This window comes from Topomyia yanbarensis, chromosome 3, assembly GCF_030247195.1.
Source record: "Topomyia yanbarensis strain Yona2022 chromosome 3, ASM3024719v1, whole genome shotgun sequence".
Lineage (NCBI taxonomy): Eukaryota > Metazoa > Arthropoda > Insecta > Diptera > Culicidae > Topomyia > Topomyia yanbarensis.
Genome location: NC_080672.1, coordinates 44,522,776 through 44,546,050, shown reverse-complemented (window position 1 = coordinate 44,546,050; position 23,275 = coordinate 44,522,776). Strand labels below are relative to the sequence as shown.

The 23,275-nt window shown below is 43.0% G+C and overlaps 2 protein-coding genes across 2 annotated transcripts; one reads left to right on the top strand and one right to left on the bottom strand.

Annotated features, from left to right (window-relative positions):
* The first annotated feature begins 2,912 nt into the window (after positions 1-2,912).
* LOC131688610 (N-terminal Xaa-Pro-Lys N-methyltransferase 1) lies at positions 2,913-3,933 on the top strand. The gene has a single exon (XM_058972975.1). The coding sequence runs from the start codon at positions 3,148-3,150 to the stop codon at positions 3,919-3,921; it is 774 nt and encodes a 257-aa protein (XP_058828958.1). The 5' UTR covers positions 2,913-3,147; the 3' UTR covers positions 3,922-3,933.
* A 51-nt stretch (positions 3,934-3,984) lies between these two features.
* LOC131688609 (kinesin-like protein Klp68D) lies at positions 3,985-23,098 on the bottom strand. Its single transcript, XM_058972974.1, has 4 exons — positions 22,796-23,098; positions 7,744-7,931; positions 5,994-7,686; positions 3,985-5,935 (listed from the first exon to the last, which is right to left on the bottom strand). The coding sequence occupies exons 1-4, from the start codon at positions 22,826-22,828 to the stop codon at positions 5,477-5,479; spliced, it is 2,373 nt and encodes a 790-aa protein (XP_058828957.1). The 5' UTR covers positions 22,829-23,098; the 3' UTR covers positions 3,985-5,476.
* Between the last annotated feature and the right edge of the window lie 177 nt (positions 23,099-23,275).

Below are 23,275 nucleotides of genomic sequence, written 5' to 3'. Positions count from 1 at the left end.
CTGGCCGAGCAGCGCTGGGTAATTTCGCCACTCCTACCAGAATAGGTTGTTGCATTTGAGCTGTTCTTCTGTTAGAATTAATGAACAATCCCGCTAATGCTGGCAGAAATTCTGTCAGGATGAAGTTCGCCTAAAGTACGATTCACACGACACATCAGGCTTCCGTCACCGGTACAGAACGTCAACGGAACGTCAAGATTAGTTACATGCAGTTAAATAGAAGCATTCACACACAGCATCAACGGCACGGAACGTTTTGACGTACGGCATGTGTGAACGGGCACAAGAGAAAATTATTAAACTTGTCCTGACAGAACGGTGACGTTCCGTTGACGTTGACGGAAGCTGACGTATCATCTGAATCGTCCTAAACTCAGCTTCTGTTAACTTCCTGCCAGAGCACGATGATTGGGTTCCAGCTAATGTGTCTCCTATGCAGGTAACAGAAAAAACTCCATCATTAAACTATATTGGAATGTATTTTAGCCCAGGAACCTGTAGTAGAAACGCTAAAATATGAGCCTCAAACAGTAATCTAATCATCCAACATAAGCAAAAATACTCTTCAGCTGGTTTCTGTGTACTTGAGAATGTTTTTTTCCAGCTCGGTTGCTTTTTTGCTTAGATACTACTGGGAATTCTTTTCTCTTTAGATACCTTTTAAAGATAGAAAATTGAGTGCTCGTGTTTTGATGTTAGCAGTAAAACGTCATGGCTGAGTTTGACGTTTTGAGGGACCATGAGTTACCTATTGGCGATTCCATAATGAACCAAAAAACAAATGTTAGAGGCAAAGCCCTGGCTTAACTACCTACTGTAGGTATTTTTGGCTTTTTGAACATGTTTACTATAATAATATTTATCATCATAAAACTGAGAATGAAATAGTCTGTACCACTATAAAAATAAAGTAAAAATGTAAATGCGACCATGGTATACATCTTGAATAAAACCAATGTCAATGTTAAAAGAACAATTCTTTTGATTGTTCTAAGCATAACATTATGATCACCCGAATAGAAATGTACAGTAACAAAACCATAATTTTCACTGTGACAGTACAGTAATTTTACAATAATTTACAGTGAGTGTTAGTGTTATGCTACAATACAAAAACAATAAACTTTAACGTTTTTACAGTAAATTACAATGTAAAATAGACTTTTACAGTAAAAAAGGGGGGTGGTTATGTATCTTAACATTAAAAAAATCGATTTTTCTCCATACATTTTTTTTCTCGAGAACAGTAAAATTCAATGTGAATTTACCGTATCAGTTTTTTGCTTAACAGTAAAATTTATTGTTACATGAAATTTTTTTCTAAACCTGCTGTGAAAACTTTGTATCGAACAATGTTGAAACAGTAATAACTATAATATTTATTGTTTTATGATTGTTTGTAGGGTAAATGCTATTGTAAAATTCTATCCGGGCAGTGACGAAGACTAAGAATATCATTGTTATAAGAATGTAAAAGTTAAAATAACTAAATACACTGCTTGTGTGAGCATGACCCTTCTCGAAAACACCTTTGGCGTATAGTGATTTTCAACTGAGTATGCTTTGTATTACACCTGACTACACAACTGTTCAATTTTTGCGTCTTCGTTTGGTATTGCATCAAGACGCCGCTATTACCGTAAATAATTATATTTGTGACATACGGATATGCTGCGAAAATATTCCATTTTTTTACAAATGCAATTATATTAGAGTGAACTACTGTTCGAGGACTACCTAGGAGTAATTCTTAGTGACCAAATAGGTTCATAGCGCTAGCTCTACAAATCATGTGTACAGTAGACTGGTTCAATTTTTTGACTTTTAGCTCCACCAGGCTCTACTGATTCCTTTTATGTCCCTTAGTAATTGTGCAAATTTTGGTACCGATCGGTTGGGTCTACGGACTCTCCAAAAATTTCAAAGTTTATATGGAAATTAGTATGGAAAATCGGTTAAAATTGAAAATAAATTCTTAAAAAATCACCTCGTCAATCAAAATTCATGAGAACACTATATATTTCTAAAGGTATTCTTCTACTGAACACATTCGTGGAACATTGTAAGTTTGTGAAAATTCGCTGAGAAAAGTTATTAACTAAAAAAGCAGCATGACTTCAAAACAAGTGGATTTTATTATTTCATGGCAACCCTGTTTAATCATAGCCTCCCGGCTGCCAGTGGATGAAAAATTGCTGCAAGACATACACCTCAATCGATACAACCGTTTCTACCAGGATTTCGCCCATCGCCCTCTAAGAATAGTTGGTTTCAAAATCATCCAATGAAGAACGTTCGTTGGACCAACGTTCGATGACCTCCAAATAATCGTTCAACAGACGTCCATCGTTTGACCCTGCTATACTTCTGGTAGCCAGAGTGACCACAGACGGAAATTTCAGATTTCAAAACGAAAAATCATTTATTTCTGCAAATTTTTATTCTTGTTTATTGTACCTCCACCGTTCACGGATACGAAAAACTACCCTAAGTTGAGCTCTCGGGGGATCGTGGAATAAGGTAAAATTAGGTAAACCGTATTGAAGGTAGTTTTCCTTTAACAACGGCAAAAATCACAGCTCATTGATAGGTTTTTTAAACTCAACCTTGAGTTAAATATATTTTTAAATTTATGTTGAAACTACCTAATTTTGAGTATACCTCAAACAACTCAAAAGTAGCTTATTCCACGGAAGACGTCAACTGAGTCGAATCTCTCGCTTTGTTTTTGACAACACTAATAAGTGCGAAAGCGATGCAAACCTAAATTTAAGTTAAAAGAACTTATTCTGTGGGTTGTTTTGTTTCATTTTATTATATTTGATTTCGCTTTCCTTTTGTTCCACAGTGTAATTCTCGGATCTGTTTTGCTGCATAGGTAGGTACTCATTTATGTTGAGTTCTGTCCGCTCTTTTTGGCCCGGTCTGTCGCATGCTTTTCTAGCAATCAACATGTCAGTCGTCACTAAATAATGTTTTTGTTGCTTAGCGATTAAAATTATATTTAATATCGGATTCCTTATTAATTTTACGGTGTTTTTGGTTTTTCTACCTTACCTGGTTAGAGTAAGTTATTGAGCAGAGCAGTATTCTACTTCCCAGATCCGCAACCGCAAGCACTAGTGCCAATTTCATCCTAGTAAAAACATGGAATCATCTGCAGAAACAAAAACAAGCTTATCGGATCAAAGTATCCCAGTGATTGCAAAAGAATCGAACAACAACGAACATCAGACCATTGCCGCATCACTGCCTCCAAAGGGCGACCAGTGCTATCAGGATGCCAAAAAGTACTGGTCAACTATCTCACCCACCGTTGACGGTATGCTGGGCGGTTTTGCCAGCATCTCGTCCATCGACGTTCGAGGATCGGATCAGTTTTTAAAGCACTTACACAAACTGAAACCGGCACCCGGTAAGCAGTGGGCGTTGGACTGCGGAGCCGGAATCGGGCGGGTCAGTAAGAATCTGCTGATGCCGGTGTTTGCAAAGGTTGACCTGGTCGAGCAGGATGAGCAATTTGCTAGGACAGCAGAGCAGGATCTGACTCCGAGTGGGAAACTGGGTACGGTTTTTAACGTAGGGCTGCAGGATTTCAGCCCGGAGGAGGGCAAATATGACGTCATTTGGTCCCAGTGGGTGCTTGGTCAGTTGACCGATGACGATGTGGTTGAATTTCTAGTACGTTGTATAAAAGGATTGAACAGAAACGGGGTGATGGTGATTAAGGAGAATTTTACGACCGGACCGCGTTCTGAGCCAGACAAACAGGACTCATCGGTCACGAGACCACTGCCGTGGATGAAGAAGCTTCTTTCGAAGGGAGGTTTTCGGGTAATCAAAGAACAGAAGCAAAAGGATTTTCCCAAGGATTTATACCCGGTGTATATGCTGGCAATGAAGCCGGTAATAAACAGCTGAAGACGTAATGGAGTCGATGGATGTTTTCTATAATGTGAAAGGGCCCTGGTAGATAAACAACAGTTTGGTTTATATCTTTATTACATGCTTTACATGTTTCTGTAATATTTTGTCAACTATGTTCGGAGATGTCAGGCTTTTTTAAATTGATAGCGAATGGCGCGGAAAAATGTTTCATGTAGTGCAGGAACAAAATTTGTGTTGCGATCAGAAATTATACGTCGGGAGATTCCGTAATTTTTATGCAATATATTAGTGTTTTAATTACTTTGCCTTTTTTCAATTCTGGTTAAAATTTTATGGAACCTTTAGATTTTTCTGTCTTAGGAAATGTTCGACTAACACTGTCGCTTCAGTTCCTAATTGAATAACTTTGAATATTTGGTTAATTTTTGAAGCGGTCTTCACAATTTTGCTAATACAATCGTTTTGAACCGTGGGTGAAAGTTGTTCATGATTAAGTGTTTACTCGAACAGCGTAATTTTTTAGTATTCCTAACAAACTGCTTAGAAATTGTACCAGTGTACACCTCGTTTGGGCGTGAGCCTATACTAAAGAAATAGTACAGATCGGAACATTCAGTAATGATCTAATGGTGCTAGCCTCGAAATAGTGATACATCACATAAAACATATTCATAGCTCCGGTGATTAAATATCAACGTAGTTATCAAAAACATCATCGCATGCAACTGTTCCGTCGGGTTCCGTCTGCGCTAAGTGCCTTGGTTGTAATCCGTTAAGAACTAATCATGAACAACTTTCCAACCAGTTTCAATTCATTGCTCAACGTGCATTCTTTTGCCATTCAACAATACTCGTAGTATGAAATACAGGAAGTTTGTGAAGTTTATATGATATATATGATTTACAAATGCTTTGGCAAAATAAAATGTACAACCTCGAGAATTGGAACGAAATGCTTAGTACAGTAGAATATCAGTCAAACTAGAACGTGATGAACAAGCAAATTGTATAGGAAATAATACGTAAGGAACACAATCGATAATAGTTTGATAAGTAAACCATAAGCAGCTAATAGAGATGCCTACATACAACAATTTTAACAAAATAAACTCGTTCGGTAAAAAATAATCTGACCAGAAAATATAACAAACAAAAAGTACATCCTATTTACAACCAGTTGAAATCTGTCGACAACTAGAACTGAAAATTTTCAATACAAAAGCCGAAATACGATACAGACACCATCTAGACTACAACAAATCTAAGCCTTCTTAAATCTACAAAAAATAATATTCTCCATCCTAACGTGCCGTGAGAGTGCTGACAAACAATTCGCTTGTCTTTTTTTGTTTTGCTTCCGCCTGCCGTTTGCCTTTTTTGCCAATAAGCGCGCGCGTGTGAAACTTTTCCTACATTCAAGTTCCTGATCCAGAACCACCAATCCTGAACTCGAAAGCAAACAATCGAGAAAAAAATGTAACTAAGCCCAAACAATCCTAAATAATCGAATTCGATCGATGAGATGAGATGGGACAACATGTCGGGTGTTTTGTTAAATGAGTACTTCAGTTTCACCTTGGCGCTGGACCTACTTGGGAATTAGCCCACGCGCCTTCGGAAATGTAGCTGCACTGGTCGGCGGCACCTTTTTAGCCGTCCCGGAAACCCCCGAGTGAGCACCGAAGGTCGGAGCAGCCGACATTCCGCGGTTGTAAATTGACGAACGGGCACGGTTCGAGGCGGGACCGATACCGTTGCTGTTACTGCTGCTACTGGGCGGAATACCATTGACGGCTGATCCATTGACGGATCCACTGGAGGAACTGCCACCGTTTTGTGCATCCTGTACGACGTTCCGTCGGGTGATCCTGTCCAACCGCTGTTTCATCATGCTGGCATAGTTGGACTGGTCAGTGATGTCAATATCATCCTCGGTTTGCATTGCTTCCGCCAGGACCGCTTGTAGCGATGCGGATACCTTCGGATTCGAATACTCGTAAGTAGTGCGCAGGGGCATGTCCAGTTCGTAGTTGATGATGTTTTCTCCCTACAATAGAAAAAAATGCATGATAATCCGCTTACGCTAAAAACAGTATCGTCTTTACCTTATACCGCACGGCATCCTCCGTGTTGGATTTAATTATGTGCAGAGCATATTCGGACATCGGTCGTCGTCTGTTAGGATCAGCTACAGGTCGTGCCACCATCTGGTTGTTGTTCAGTATCATGCTACTATTGAGATACCACTCTTCCGCTTCGTCGTCGTACTTGGCCTGGGTGTAGAGTCGCGATTTGACTTCTGCCGGGACGAAATTATCAATTATCAGCAGCAAACGCTTGAGTTCTTTGATCAGTTCATTCTGGGTCATCTCAAGCTCCCGCCGGTCACGATTGTGCTCATCCCGAGTATCCTGCAGCTCTTGCTTAAGGGCCATACACTTAGCGTAGCATTTTTTCAGTTTCCTCGTTTTCAGTTCAACTTCCTGCTGCAGAGAAGTGAACGTCTCCCGAATTTCCATGGTAGATTCTTCCTGCAGTTCCAGCTGCTGTTGCATTTCTATTTCGCGCTTTTTGCGTTCGGCAATTTCTGCCATTTTCTTCTCCAACTCAAGCTGCCGTTCGGTGTAAGTATCGAGAATATTTTTGCCTCCCTTGACTAGTTGATTTTCCAGTTCGCTTAACTTTGAAGCCAGCGCGATCGTCGCTTCACGTTCCTTCAGGAGAGCTTCCTGTGCTTTCGCATCTAGCTCACTAAAGTCCTGCTCGCTTTCTTTTTCATCCTCTTCGTCTTCCGCTTCCGAGTCGGACTTTTCGTCCTCCTCCTCGACGCTTTCCTCTCTCTTGACTGCCTTTTGCTTAATTTTTCTGACCTTTGGAACGGATTCCCGCTTTTGTCGCTCGGTGATAAGTTGCCTCAATCGAGCAATTTCTTCTTGATACTCGCGCAATTTCGTGTCCTGTGGATCCTCGTTCATAACCGGTTTATTCTCGATCGTCTTGGCTCGATGAGCGTACCGCAGCGTGGTTAGTGTCTCGTTATAATTGTACTCCGAGGGACCGATATTGGCAATCATGATAGTTTTGGAGTTACCTCCGAGGGAATCCTGCAGCAGTCGTGTCAGCTTTGAATCACGATACGGGATATGGGGAGATTTTTCCGCTAGGGCAGAAATCACATTGCCAAGCGATGACAGAGCACGATTAATTTTACTAGCCTCTTTCAAACGGTCTGCGGTGGCTCCGCTTTTGGACTGGCGCTCACTGCCGGCCAAATCGATCAGATTTAACTTACCAACCTTGACTAGAGTGGAACCAACTTCGCACATCTCTATTTTGATCAAAAAAATTGCATGCGATCTTGAACTGTGCTCATTCATGTTGGTGAACCCAACGGTTCGGTTTTTATTACCCATGTGCATTACGTTTAACATGTCCTCTACGCTTTTGCACAGTACCGAGTGTAAATTGGGCACCACAATGCCGCCCTCGCGTTCACGCAATTCCAACGGCGTAGTCGAGTTTGGTTTCAACAAATCTCGCAGCTCTTCCATGTAAATCTCCAGATAGGAAACTGCTACCAAAAAGTTCATGTTCTGCGACCGGTTGATGTGGGCCCAAATCTGCTCGAACGCACGGGGAATAATACCTTTCTGGTCGAGATCATTCCGGATACCTTCCATCGTGTGCGTCTTACCGGTACCCGTTTGACCGTAGGCAAAAACGCACCCGTTAAAACCCTCCAACACCGAATATACGAGCGGACGAATGACCTCATCGTACAGCTGTTGTTGGGTGGAACTGAAAATCAGGAATGGTTAGAGCATCGTTACAATTTTCAAGATAGTCGATAAATACCTCCAGTCGTAAACCGCATCGTAGGTGAACATTTTCTTATTTTCCCGGGAAGTCTCATTGCAGTTCAGTATCTCGATCACGCCACGGCTTGGGAATACGTCAACCACCTTTTGGAAGTTGCCAGCCTGTTCCTTGTTGCTGAGCGGTCGGCAGCGTACCACCACCTGTACGCACTCGTTCTTGGCGCCCTGTGAATTAATGTTAGATGTTATTATTGATTAAATTTAGATATTATTCTCGATAAGTTATTTAGGGTGACCATATCCGGTGATTAAAACCCAGGACATTATTCCCTCCGCCGTTATTTTAGCGGTCTGGCAGTCGGAGCTCTGTCAGAATGTCACTATAATTTTTTAAACACCAGAATCAGCGAAGGTCTCAAACTATTATTGCAATCCTCAATTGAATTGATGAAACGGAATATTTTGAGATCGTCTGGCGAAGAACCGGAGAGGAGTCTTCAGCACTAAATATACGTCATTGAAGTAAAGCAGAAACATCAACGGCTCCAACTTGCTTTTCTGGGCTATTCCTGACGTAGAAGTAAATGTGGGTGCTTGACAACCATTTCAATCACAATAATCTCACGATCTGTGGTGATGGTCAACCGGTGCATTGTCAATGAATGCACAGAAAAAATGACAGCTCTATCCTTTCGTTTACGGCAACCATGGCGAAAGTAGTGTAGCAAATAGGTTCAATGGTTTGTGATCACCACCGGCTTACCCCCGGATCAAAGAACTCCATCAGCGTGTCGGCCAGATATAACCGAATGGTGAGTGAACAAGCCGGGAGGTTGGTGCGACCGGTCAAACAATCATTGAGAACATTTTATGGTTTTTTTTGTATTGAGGTTAAGAGAAAACGTGGGAAATGAGGGCTAAGTAGAGGAAATTCATACCCGTGTGGACGCTAGTACGCTACATTTAAAAATGAATTTTTATTGTGTTCAAATATATATCATTTGACATAAGCAGTGTTGCCAGAATGTTGATCCTCCTCAACTCTGAACGGCTTGGCGCCAATCGCTACACGTAGTTGCACGATGCCATCTCGAACCATATCTTTCACAAAATTACGTTCTCCTCGAGTCAGCACGATGCAACTCTGGTTGTCCTCATTGACCAGGATCGGAAAAACCAGTTGCTCGCCAACGTCGAACATTAGTTTTCGAATCCACTTTATCTCCTGCAGACACTCGGTAAGGGCTACGTATTCAGCCTCGGTACTAGACAATGCCATGCATTTCTGTTTATGGCAGCCCCATCCGATGAGTCCACTTAATCACGAACCCAGAGTTTTATTTGCGGTCGCTGGCATCACTTGTCCAGTCAGCGTCTACAAAACACTCAAGCTCCTGTACATCACCTCCGAGGTACAGTACGTTGTGCAGTGTTCATTTGAGATAACGTAGTACCCGCTTGGCCTCATTCCAATTCGCCTCGGATGGCTCTTTTACTCTTCTCCCAAAGATTGTCGTAGCAATAGATACATCCGATCCGTTTTGCATTCTGCATCCCGAACCGCTCCAGAACTCTTTCCAAACAGGCCTGCTAGTCAATACAGTATCGTCCATCATCCAGCCGAACACGTATGCCGAGATAAAATCGTAGGTTACCCATGACGCTGATCGCGATGTTTTGCTTCAGTACTTGTACTATCTTAGCAAACTCCTCTTCCGTCTAACAGATGACAATTACATCGTCAACATAGATCAGCATAAAGATGGAGTTGGCCACCGTTGGGCGTATGTAAAGGCACGAATCCGCCGTCGATTAGCAGAAACCCATGTGTTTCAGCACCTCGTTGATCTTTGTTTTCCAAACACGGGCTGCCTGTTTGAGTCCGTAAATAGTGTGTTTCAGTCGACAGACTTCATTCGGATTGCCTATCTCACACCCGGGAGGTTGGCGCATGAAGATCTCCTCCTGCAGCTATCCATGAATGTCAACATGTTTCGTTAACAACCTCCGCCTGCTTGCCACACTCAGCATCGTACGAAATGTAATCTGCTTTATTACGGGAGCGAAAACCAGATCGTAGTCTGTCCCATATTTTTGGCAGAAGCCTTGTGCGACCAGCCTCGCTTGAAACCGAACGAGATTGAAATCCTCATCTGACTTACGCTTAAAGATCCATTTTGATCCAGTGGCCTTTCGATGTACCGGCAATTCGACGAGTTCCTATGTTCTGTTTTGGCGATGAGATTGAATTTCTTCGTCCATCGCTAATTTCTACTCGACGCATTGTAGATCGGACACAGCTTCTTTATATGATCTTGGGTCAGCCAAATTTTGCTCAACTGAATTCACTTCCTCGGGAAACCTGCTGTTTCTCTCCGCGACCGAGGAACATGCGGAGGTGGGACAGTCGCTTCATTCTCGGGTACCGGATCTCCAAGGTTATCACCATTCCACAGTCCGCGAAGCCATTCGTTATCGTTCCAAAACCTCCTGGCCAGCCACCATCGTCGTCGTCCCATCCGTAGAAATCTGCTCCAGAATTTTAGTCACCCGCCACAATAGATTCACTTGCCATATTATCAAGAGACTACTCAACTTCTTCGAAAGACAACGACTTCTTCGTTCCCTCCGGCTTGAGATCTGTCATCGAGCTCTATAAAACGGACATAACGACTAATTTCGATTGCTCCCGTCCGTGTGTTCAGCAATCTATACGCTTTATGCTCGGCCGAGTAGCCGACAAATGTCATTCGGCCAGCCTTTACTTGCAATTTCTTTCGCTTCACCGATGGAATCATAACGTAACCAACGCATCCGAACAATCGTAGGTAGTTCAAATTCAATTTCCTACCAAACCAAATCTCGTACGGCGTTCGATCCACTGCAGCTGACGGCAAACGGTTTTGCAGGTAGCAAGCGGTATTTACCGCCTCCGCACAAAAACGCTTGAGCAGACCTGCGTCTAGAAGCATACAGCGACCCATTTCGCTTAAAGACCGGTTCTTCCGCTCTGATAACCCCCGTTTTGTTGTGGTGAACAAGCTGTAGTGTACTCTGCTTTGATCCCTTCGTTCACATAGAATTTTAGTAGTGCCTGGCTGGAATACTCCGCGATCCGAGCGAATAATAACGTGGTTTTGAACCAATCTCACGTAGGGGAAACCGAGGAGAGTTGAAACAGATGAAAGTTTTAACAACGCCCGTTGCTAGCGAAACCCTGCCGTTAGAAATCTGGCCAAAGTACTTTTGTTGTACATCTTTCCTATATGTTTAAAAACATTTTTGTAAAATTCCTAACGGTATGGTTTTGCTAGTGTTACGAAACCACAGGGCAGATTCGTTCAACAGACAGATGAGTTCAGTTCAGTACCACCCGGTGCTGTCAATTCGAGCAAACATAAATGTCAGTTGCGCAAACGTCAGAACATACCCTCGTGTGCTGGACTGTCAGATGGAGCATAGATTTCACACGAGGAGTTAAGTGGTCGAAGATCTGAAAGCTCTATAAAATAATATAGTCTGCAATTAAAACTTATTTCTACAATTACTTAAATACTAGTTAAAGGAGTGAATTTGTGATTAAACTAGGTAACTATAATTTAACATGCATACAACTTAAAAACTATGTGAATATTTATGCATAAATTGTTATAGATACTAAAGCTAACAGTACGGTTAATTGGTTAGTCTATGCTAGTTATCACAGATTTGCAAGACAAGTAAGTTCTATTAATTAAAATCTAGCTTAAAACTAATGAATTTGTTAAACCTAGAACAGTACAGACACCCATAAAAAAGAAGACTTTGTTTCGGAAAAGCGCGGAAGAAGCAAACGAAAATGTAAGCTAACCTATATTTAAAACAGTATGCAATCTAATATAATAAATTACAGCTTTGAAGCTGCGTGTAAGCTGCTATCAGGACGTGTATTCTTCCCAATCCGAACAATCTTCAAAGATTTTCTGGAGAACACAGTTCCTGGAAGAAGGAGATGGATTTGACGAAACATTGTGCCAAGTGTGATCGACCGGACTCGGCGGATAATTTAGTCGGATGCGACTCCTGTGAGACGTGGATGCACTTTGGGTGTGCGGGAGTGACGGATTCCATCGCTGAGGTTAATCGCAGTTGGAAATGCGATCAGTGCAGGGAGGAAGATTCAATGCTGCAGTCGGTCAGTCGTATGTCTTCTAGCAAGCACTCGTCGAGAATAGACCTCAATCTAAGGATGATCGAGGAAGAGAAGGCCATGAGAATGCGAAGAATTCTGGAAGAAGAAGCAGCTCAAGCTGCAACCAGGAAAAAGCTAGCGGATGAGGAGGAGAAGTTTCTAAAGAAGAAGTATAAACTTCTCGCGGATGAGGAAAATTCAGAGGATGGAGCCAGTAGGACATCAAGACTGAGCAGTCCAGCTAGTCTAGATAAGGTACGGTCGTGGCTTGGAAAGCAGGAAGTCGACACAGCACGTCGAGTGAAAGTAGTGTCATCCAGCAGCACCTTGCCGAGAACCGTAGATACAGAAGCAGTTCAGCAGTCTATAATCCCAGCTCTCATCACCTCCAGCCCGAAGGCGTCAAACGTTCCTGCTCTTGCAACCTCGAGCCCTGTGTCAACTTCTACACCAAGTTCGGTAAAGTGCTCCGTAGCAATGAGTGCACCTGAAGGTCCAGTTCCAGTAAGATCAAAAGGTGACTTCGTATCCCACACCGAAATTATTTTAGACGTTCCCGGGAGACCTCTGGTAAGTTCGTCATTGGTGACTAGATGCAACTCCTACGTCGGAGTCAATAAACTCGTTGCGATAAATAAAAGTGGATCGCGGAAGATCAACAATAGTGCTCCGCCTTCGGTCATCGACCTTCCCCCTTTATCGGGTCGTAACCAAGTACCAGAGGCAATAGTAAACAGCATCCCATCCATACTCATGAGTAGGGCATCGGAATGTGGTGATAACATTGCCACATATTCCTCTAGTAGTAGGCCAGTGTTTCACGATAGCATAGTAGGTAAAAGTGTACCACAAGTATCCTCCCTCAACTATGGGTATACGCCTATGTCTAACCATAATCCCACATTCTCGACAACAACCTCAGTGCTGAATCAACTGCACACTACAAATATTCCGATACATAACAGTATCGTCGCCCCTCCGTACGTTGCAACTAACCCATCAATGTCATTTCTCACTGGTAGTCAGGGTTACCCGGTTCGAGGGTGTTCAGTTACTTTCCAACATCCGAGTTTATCAGTGCCTTTAGTACACTCCCGACCAACGTTAAGTTCCATTTGTCAACCAACGTGGATCAATAGCAATATCGCCAGTACCACCGTGAGTGGAATGCAATCGTTAAATATAAATCATATCCCGGTTTCAACGCAGAGAGAAGGAACGTATTTTAATAATGGGGGTGTGTTAGTAAGTACGAATGCGTTGGTACCACCTGTGTCTAGTAGTACTGCACCTCAGTTTGTGATTCCGGGTACCCAACTACCGATGCCAGCCGGACCATTCGGTGCTCCCTCCATTGACCAACGGCCTCAACAACAGCCTGCTATACCAGTTCGAAGCGGGCCATCTAGCGAGCAAATGGCTGCGAGACAAGTTATGCCGCGGGAGTTGCCAAACTTTTCAGGCGACCCTCAAGATTGGCCGCTATTCTATAGCTCATTCTGTAACTCTACGGAAACATGTGGATACACTGATTCGGAGAACTTAGCGCGACTACAGCGTTGTTTGAAGGGGAATGCGTTGGAAGCAGTTAGAAGCCGGTTGCTGATGCCGCAGTCGGTGCCTTTCGTAATTGACATATTACGGCGCTTGTATGGTCGACCAGAAATTCTGATACACTCTCTCCTCCAAAAGCTACGAACAGTTCCCTCTCCGAAGACTGACAACTTGCAGTCGCAAATAAATTTTGGTCTCGCTGTACAAAATGTCGTGGATCACATGTGTGTTGCTAATCTTTTTGATCATTTGTGGAATCCTACGCTGCTTCACGAGCTAGTCGAGAAACTACCACCGCAAATTAAAATGCAGTGGTCCTACTACAAGAATAAAAGCACCTGCGTCAACCTGGCGACCTTCAGCGCGTTCATGTCTGAGTTACTGATAATGGCTTCAGATGTTACGCTTCCAGTCGAAGCGCTCAGTATGAACTCGAAACCCATCAAACCGGGAAAAGAGAAACCGAAGCTGTACACACACTCTGAGGGTCCGCAGGAGAGGAATAGTGAATCCGCTGGGAAAAATATGGCAACAGGGGAGCGGGAAAAGAATACTTGTATGTATTGCGCTAGAACCGGTCACGAAATCGCAAACTGCAAGCAGTTCAAGGCGCTCGATATCGACGGTAGATGGGAAGTCGTGAAGCAGAAAAAACTGTGTAGGGGTTGCCTTGTACCACATCGGAAATGGCCATGTCGAACCAAAAAGGAGTGTGGTATAAATGGTTGTAGAATATACCACAATAACCTTCTGCACTCAGCAAACGGTTCGGGAAAAGCGGATACAACGAGCGGAGCAGGGAATACGAATATTGTTGTACATCAAAATTTACACAGTTCGATGTCATATTCGTTATTCCGATATTTGCCGGTCACTATACATGGGAATGGCAAGCAAGTCAGTACCTATGCGTTCCTGGATGACGGGTCTAGTTCTACTCTTCTTGAACGCAATATTGCGTCGTCGTTAGGTATCAAGGGTCCAACTGACGGCTTCTGTTTGAGTTGGACTGGAAATATCTCGAGGGAAGAAAAGGAATCTCAGCGTATTAGCGTGGTTATCTGCGGGAATAGCAAGAAGTTTAAACTCCACAATGTGAGAACAGTTCAGCAGCTGCAGTTACCTGCGCAAACGATGTGCTACGACAATCTAGCACGTAGCTATCAACACCTAAAGGGTCTTCCGGTTCAAAGTTACACGGATGCGACTCCAGGTATTATCATTGGCATCGAACATATTCGGCTACTAACTGCGTTGCGAACGCGCGAGGGAAGAGATAACGAACCAGTAGCTACAAAAACGCGTCTGGGTTGGTGTATCTTCGGGAAAAACGACAAGAGCGGCAATTCGATAGTGCAGTTGAATTTACATCTAACAGAAAAGATGAAAAATCATGAGCTGCATCAATGGATGAAACAATTCTTCGCAGTTGAAGAGTCCAGCGTGACAGTTAAACCTGAAGCTGAAGAAGACAAGCGAGTACGACAGATTATGGAAGCTACAACCCGGCGCGTGGACGGTGCCTTCGAGATAGGGCTGTTATGGAAGTATGACCAGTTCTGCTTTCCGGACAGCTACCCGATGGCACTTCGGCGATTGAAAGCGTTGGAAAGAAGGTTAAGTAAGGACCCGATTCTCGGACAACGGGTGAAAGAGCAGATTGTAGAGTACGAATCGAAGGGATACGCCCATCGTATTACGCCAAACGAACTGCGATCTACTGACCCGACAAAGGTCTGGTACTTACCGTTGGGAATAGTACAGAACCCGAAAAAACCGAGCAAGCTACGGCTGATATGGGACGCTAAAGCACGTGTGGCAGGCGTATCATTCAACGACATGCTGTTAAAAGGTCCGGATCTTCTAGTGGATCTGATATCGGTACTGCTGCGCTTCAGGCAAGGAAACATAGCAATGGTGGGAGACATAAAAGAGATGTTCCATCAGATCAGGATACGAGATGAAGACAAGCAGTCACAACGGTTCATTTTTCGGCTGCATCCAGAATTAGAACCCCAAATTTTCGTCATGGATGTGGCCACCTTCGGCGCAACCTGCTCGCCAAGTCTAGCACAGTTTGTAAAAAACAGAAACGCAACAGAGTTTGCTGATTCCTTTCCGAGAGCGGCAAGAGCTATCACCGAGAACCACTACGTGGATGACTTTCTGGACAGTGTAGACACGGAAGAGGAAGCTGTCCGATTAATCACCGAAGTGAAATACGTCCATTCGCAAGCAGGTTTCGAAATTCGTAACTTCGCCTCAAATTCAGTCCGAGTCTTAGAAAAAATCGGAGAGCCGGAAGCACGTCAGCAAATATCCATGAAGCTGGACAAATCGCTTGATTCGGAACGGGTGCTAGGTTTGATCTGGAAACCAACAGAGGATGTCTTCTGCTTTGACCTGAACAGCATGAAGGAAGAAATTAAAGCACTAATCGAAAGGGGAAGTACGCCAACTAAACGCCAAGTCTTGCGAACTGTAATGTCACTCTTCGACCCACTAGGACTGATTGCACACTTCGTCGTACATGGGGAAATTCTCATGCAGCAGATATGGAGAAGTGGAACAGACTGGGATGATCTCATCACAGAAGAATTGCATGGTAAGTGGAGGCATTGGTGTCAGAACATGCAGCATCTAGATGCAGTGAGGGTGCCTCGTTGTTTCTTGAAGGGGGTCAACATTTCCGCTCTCAAAGATGTAGAAGCCCATTTATTCGTGGACGCCAGCGAAGTGGCCTGTGCGGCTGCCTTATATTTTCGACTCAACGATAACGGTAGACCCAGATGTGTTCTAGTAGCTGCAAAAACGAAGGTCGCTCCGTTGAAACCACTATCCATCCCGCGTCTAGAGCTACAAGCGGCGATGATCGGAACAAGGTTGATGGGCTCAGTGTTGAGCTCCCTGGATATCCAGATAACTGAACGATACTGCTGGACAGATTCAACAACCGTTCTGTACTGGCTACGATCTGACGCTCGACGATATCATCAATTTGTTGCGTTCCGTGTAGGAGAGATTCTCACTTCAACGAGCGTAGATGAATGGAATTATGTGCCATCGAAAATGAACATTGCGGATGCGGCCACGAAGTGGAAAGATGGACCAAGTTTCGACCCGAATGGGCCGTGGTACAATGCACCGGAGTTCTTATTCAACGCGCGAGATCGGTGGCCGTCAGAACCCAAGCCGAACAGGGTGGATGTAGAAGCTGAACTACGTACCGTATTTCTTTATCATGGTATGATGCCGCAACCACTGATGGATGTTTCTAGATTCTCAAACTGGAATCGTTTACTGAGAGCGACGGCCTACGTGTTACGAGCCGTGTGCAAGTTCAAGGGTGGAAAGGGATTTCAGTCCAATATTCTAGTACAGAAGGAGTTATACGAGGCTGAAAACCTAATTTGGCAGCAGATCCAAGTTGAAACCTATCCAGACGAGTACGCGATTCTGCGGCGAAGCCTAGGGGATTCGACAAGCTCACCACCCATCCCGAAGTCCAGCTCACTGTACCGACTATCAGTATTCTTAGATGAAACAGGCATCATTCGGATGAACAGTAGGATCTGCGAAGCACCTACCGTGGTGTATGATGCAAAGTTCCCAATTATATTACCAAGGAAGCACTTCGCTGTTCATCTTCTAGCGGAAAACTACCATCGGAAATTCCTCCACGGAAATGGGGAGACAGTTTGCAACGAGATGCGCCAACGGTTCTTTATACCTGGGCTACGAGTGCTAATTCGTCAGGTATCGAAACAGTGTGTTACCTGTCGCGTTAGAAATGCTGTTCCAGCACCACCTATGATGGCATCCCTACCGGCCGCTCGCGTCACTGGAATGATTCGACCATTTACGTACACTGGCGTAGACTATTTCGGGCCAATACAGGTCAAACAAGGTCGAAACCTGGTGAAAAGATGGGTGGCGTTATTCACTTGCCTCACGATACGCGCTGTACATTTAGAGGTAGTACATAGTCTCTCTACCCAGTCGTGCGTAATGGCCATCAGACGATTTGTGGCTCGCCGTGGTTCTCCAGAAACCTTCTACAGTGACAACGGGACTAACTTCGTGGGAGCGAGCAACATTCTTGAGAAACAGATGCAGGAGATCCAGGAGAATTGTGCGATTACATTTACCAACAGTAAGACGAGCTGGTGTTTCAATCCGCCTTCGGCGCCTCACATGGGCGGCGCTTGGGAGCGCATGGTGCGCTCAGTAAAAATCGCTATGTCTGCCATCGCAGACCATCCACAGCATACTAGTGACCAAGTTTTGCAAACAGTAGTGGCAGAAGCCGAGTCGATTGTCAACTCAAGGCCATTGACATACATTCCGCTTGAGTCGATGGAAGAAGAGTCACTGACGCCAAACCACTTCCTGTTGTTCGGTACAAAGGGCGTTGCACAACCGGAAACATCAACAAAGGTGGAAGCAAGTGCCTTGCGAGACAGCTGGCGTCTCGCACAATGCTTGGTAAACCACTTCTGGGCCCGCTGGGTTCGGGAGTACCTACCAACTTTAACCAGGCGTACAAAGTGGTTTGAACCTACTAAACCGTTGAAAGCAGGAGACCTAGTCATCGTCGTGGAGGAGAGTAAGCGGAACGGTTGGATAAGGGGTAAGATCGTGAACGTTATTAAGGCACCAGATGGACAAATTCGGCGAGCAGTTGTACAGACGAAGAATGGAGTAATCAATAGACCGGCAGTAAAGCTAGCACTCCTGGATCTTCAGACACCTGGAGACGGTCCGGAACTTCACGGGCAGGGGGATGTTACGAAACCACAGGGCAGATTCGTTCAACAGACAGATGAGTTCAGTTCAGTACCACCCGGTGCTGTCAATTCGAGCAAACATAAATGTCAGTTGCGCAAACGTCAGAACATACCCTCGTGTGCTGGACTGTCAGATGGAGCATAGATTTCACACGAGGAGTTAAGTGGTCGAAGATCTGAAAGCTCTATAAAATAATATAGTCTGCAATTAAAACTTATTTCTACAATTACTTAAATACTAGTTAAAGGAGTGAATTTGTGATTAAACTAGGTAACTATAATTTAACATGCATACAACTTAAAAACTATGTGAATATTTATGCATAAATTGTTATAGATACTAAAGCTAACAGTACGGTTAATTGGTTAGTCTATGCTAGTTATCACAGATTTGCAAGACAAGTAAGTTCTATTAATTAAAATCTAGCTTAAAACTAATGAATTTGTTAAACCTAGAACAGTACAGACACCCATAAAAAGAAGACTTTGTTTCGGAAAAGCGCGGAAGAAGCAAACGAAAATGTAAGCTAACCTATATTTAAAACAGTATGCAATCTAATATAATAAATTACAGCTTTGAAGCTGCGTGTAAGCTGCTATCAGGACGTGTATTCTTCCCAATCCGAACAGCTAGAAATGGGCTTTTTCGAACTCTCCTCGGTTTCCTCTACTCGCGAATTTTATCCTCGACCTCCGATTTCTTTTTCAAGAAATAAACGTAAGTATATCGACTATGATCGTCTATCAAGGTCATATAATAGCAAAAGCCTCCTGGAGTTGCCTTTTTTGGTCCGTAAACATCTGTGTGTAATATCTAGCACTTCGGTTGATGTCTTTTCGGCCGATCCATTGTGCCTTCAATACAGCATTCCACAGGTCCAGCGGATACCACAGTCGACGATTTTCAGTCCCGTCGTCAAATCGTGCCGCATTATTTTACCAATAACATCTGGATCCCTGTGTCCAAACCGGCTATGTCATGTATGTTGGCAGTTTTTCGTGTGCTGTGTTCGGATTTCGGATTTCAACACTCGTCCTTCACAAATCGCAGCCAATACATATCGCTTACTTTATGCGCGACCTCGACTACTGTATTCCCGCGAACGAGCTTGCAACCGGTGTTGTCAAATACCGCATTTACACCTTTTAACGCAAGCTTGCCGATCGAAATCAGATTTCCCTCCAATGTTGGGACAAACAGTACACCGCATAGTGTGAGTTTGATTATCTCTCCGATATCAATCGCGCACTTAATTAGGCAATCGTCAAATCCGCGACTTTTAGTTCCATACGTGACTATGACGCACGCACGCGTATCGTGTTCAAGTACAATGAATGTGCACTTTTGTCGCTACACATATGCGAGGTGGCACTCGAATCGACTAACCACGAAAGAGAAACGTCAGAACTGTCATGCCGACGCACCATGAACATGAACGATTTTGTCGTTTTCGCGCACTTGCTTCACTTTTTCTTCCTGCTTCGGTTTATTCTTCTTTTTCTTTTCATCACCGGTGTTCTTCCGGGTTAGCAACTGTTTGCACTCATGTTTTTTATGTCCGGCTTGACCACAGAATCGGTGGTTTCTGTTTTCGCGAAGGCAACGAGCGTTTGTACGTATGGAATGGAAGAGATTGTGATTGTGAGCATTTAATTGTGTTACTGAGTGCTAGCATGCATCTAATTTAGAAAATAGTACAGTAAACTAATAGAAGTACAGCACAAACAGACGAATGAAGTAGAAGAAAAGAGTACATTTAACATGCAATGAGACTACTTAAACTCGTTTAATTGCCCTGTGAACGATGGTGAATTCGGCCGATAAATCGACACACAATGACCCTTACTGTGAACCGTTTCGACCAAGACTACCATAAAACGATGGAACAATGTTTGCAAACACGGCCCGCAGCAAGTCAGCTAACGTCAAACCCTAGTCGACACAAAACATAAAAAGGCCCATTTACATCATTTAGAACACGTACGTATTTTTTTCTTTTGAAAATAATAATTAATCTTGGTGGCAATATACAATTGCCATTGCCCGCGAAGCCTAAAAAATTGGTGGCAATATAGTTGCCACTGCCCGCGAAACCCAGAAACGCTGGTGGAAATATATTTGCCGCTATCTTAGACAAACATAGTATATACCATTTTTGCCTCTGCTAGTAGTACATCATTATGCATAATTGCCCCGTATCAGATTCGAGACCGTCCATTAATTATGACATACAAAAATTTGCCTTTTTAAGCGCATTCTCATTGATGAGATTTTGTAATATTTAAAATTTTGCATAGATTTTTGAAAAAATGGATGACATAAAGTTTTCGATTAGACAGAGTAAAATTTATAAAATGGTTTAGTTTGTTTTTCATTTTCACAGAAGTAAGTTCATGGAAACTGCAAAGGATATTTTCTCATAGAACCTAGAAGTGTCGTGTTAATAGTTGGTTCAGAAAAAATAGAAAGTTTGTTCTCAACCAAAATAATTAAACAGTATCAATATAAATTGTTGGTGGCAATATAGTTGCCACTGCCCACGACGCCCAAAAACATTGAGTATATGTTTGCCTCTGCCTTAGAGGTGCGAAAACATATTTGATATATTTGTGAGCAATCAAAAAGGCTTTTCTTTTATAGATTGCATGTAAATCCATGTAAAAAAACTGTGATCCTGACAATCATATTTATTATAAAATATATGGTGAATTGTGGATTTTACAGAAGATTGAGCTTATCTTTAGACATACAAACTGCTCTCAATCCGTCATTTTGGGTTTGTTGAGGTCCAAAAAATGATTAGGTCCTTTCGATTAATATATGATTGCAGTGGAGGAAAAAGAAATTGTTTCCGTGTAGTTATTGAGGAGTAAAAAATAAGAATATTGTTGGTGGCAATATAGTTGCCACTGCCTTATAAAGGGTTCAAGCAATTGTCTGTCAGAGGTTCTTTAGCACTGATGCACGAATTAGGCTTGATGAGTGGAGGGTTTTGGATGACAGCTCCGAAATTCAAACATTAATCTTCTTAGATTTCACTCTTCACTTCATTTTCATTTCTGCTCAATAAATTCGTTCTGCAAAATTCAAATACCAGTAAGCGTTATATTTAATCATAAGGTTCCACTGAGAAAGCCTGGAAACAGGCCATTTTTGAAAACAAAAAAACATTTTTTATGCCTTTGGTAATATTTTCAAGAGTATTTTAACAAAGCCACGAATACTTTGATTGATTTACATGAAGATTGTCTAAAGGTCTCTTTTACTCAAGTATGGCCGTTTTTTGAGGCTTTTCAGTTGAACCACAGACTAACCTACATAACACTGGAAAATAATACTTCACCCGATTTAATGGCTATTTTGAATATATTTTTATTTGGGACTGTGGTCGCATCTGCGATGATGGTGCCACTGATATATGAACAAGTATGTGCGGGATAGACCACTAGTGAAGAATGGTTCCCAAGCCCGAGGGATCACTCACTAGCAAACGAGTGTTGGGAACCGTATATAAAAGATGGAGCTAGTGTTCTGGGACAGTTGGCGGATCGATATTTTGGAGATGTTGGGCCCTATTCTCACAGTCACGTCACTTAGTGACTAGAGCAAAATTTTCTTCTAGTCACTAAGTGGCGTGACTGTGAGAATAGGGCCCGTTAAGTATGTGAGTAAGAAATTGAAGCTAAACTTTAAGTTTTACCAAAGGTAACAGATGTTTAGGACAAAACTAAAATTATTTACAATGTGAACATTAAAATCGATATACGCCTAATTAGAAAAAAATAGAAGAACTTTAATCTATATAGTGCGACGACTCCACATATTGTTTGGATGATATCCTGAACAGGTCGTTAGGCTCTTAAGTCATACGATGTTTATTAGGGTGGTACTACCATCTGCTCAACTGTTTGCTACACGTAGCTTGTTAATTGCGTTCCAGCTGATTTGTAATGGCCTCAAATCTGTGGTGTTACTGTATTACTTTAAAAAATGCATCTTCTTTATTTCTTAGATAGGATGTGTTTCGAAGCCTTTTCTTTTCGCGTGGAATACACAAACCGCACATGCTCACGCAATACGCCTGAATACTTGAAGCTACTCAAACGCAAAACTCCGTTCAACGCTATAGTCAGCACCCCGCTTTCCCCTACGGTCGTCTCGGATGAATTGATAATCACGTTTGCTTCGTGCCGAGAGCGATTCACTTTCGTTATTTAACTTTTCATAACACCAATGATATACGGTTGCAATAATTGGTCGAATGATCTTTTCGCTTTTACAGAAACGTTGAAAACGCCGTAGACGAAGGCTACTTTGACAAATCTTCCAACACCTAACAAATGACCAACCCTTATTTTGTTAATTGCTTTTCGTGTATACACTTTTCCCTAGGTCAAGGTTTAACCAATATCGATTTAAACCCATTCAAAAGCATATTAATTTTTGATCGCATCAACTTCCCTCCGCCGTCATCAATGAAATTTAACTTTTTCACTTCATTTTTTCGCCTTGAGGCATTACACTGGAGGACCAGCCCAGACTTTGTGGAGTCTCAAGGCTGCAAAATTTAACTTACCGCGGCGCTCTTCTGTTTAGCACTGCGACTCATTCTCGAATCCTACGGATAATGCACCATTTAACACCGAAAACAGCACTTTTTCGGCGAATTTCCGCACTTTTCTGCAAATTTTCACGGAAAATAGCACATCTTGATGACTAGACTCGCACTTTTGTTTGGATTATCGATTCAGCTGGTTTCCAACGCAAAACAACAGCGGTGAGAGCAGTGGATGAGCGCATAAGCAGCACAGCACAGCCAAACGAATACAGCACTCACACGCGACAGCAGGACGGCAAGCAAACACACCCACTCGCCGCCTGCTCGTTTGCTTCCTTCTGTTCACACCGGTGAGTGGTTCTGTTCGTCTCACGCTCTCTCGCATTCACTGTGAGCGAGCGTCGCGATGTTTGATTGTTCGGTGCGGGAAATGGAAAACAGGTTGAAAGTGGGTGGTATAACAGGTGGAACAGTGAAAAGTGCTGTCGCACTCATTGC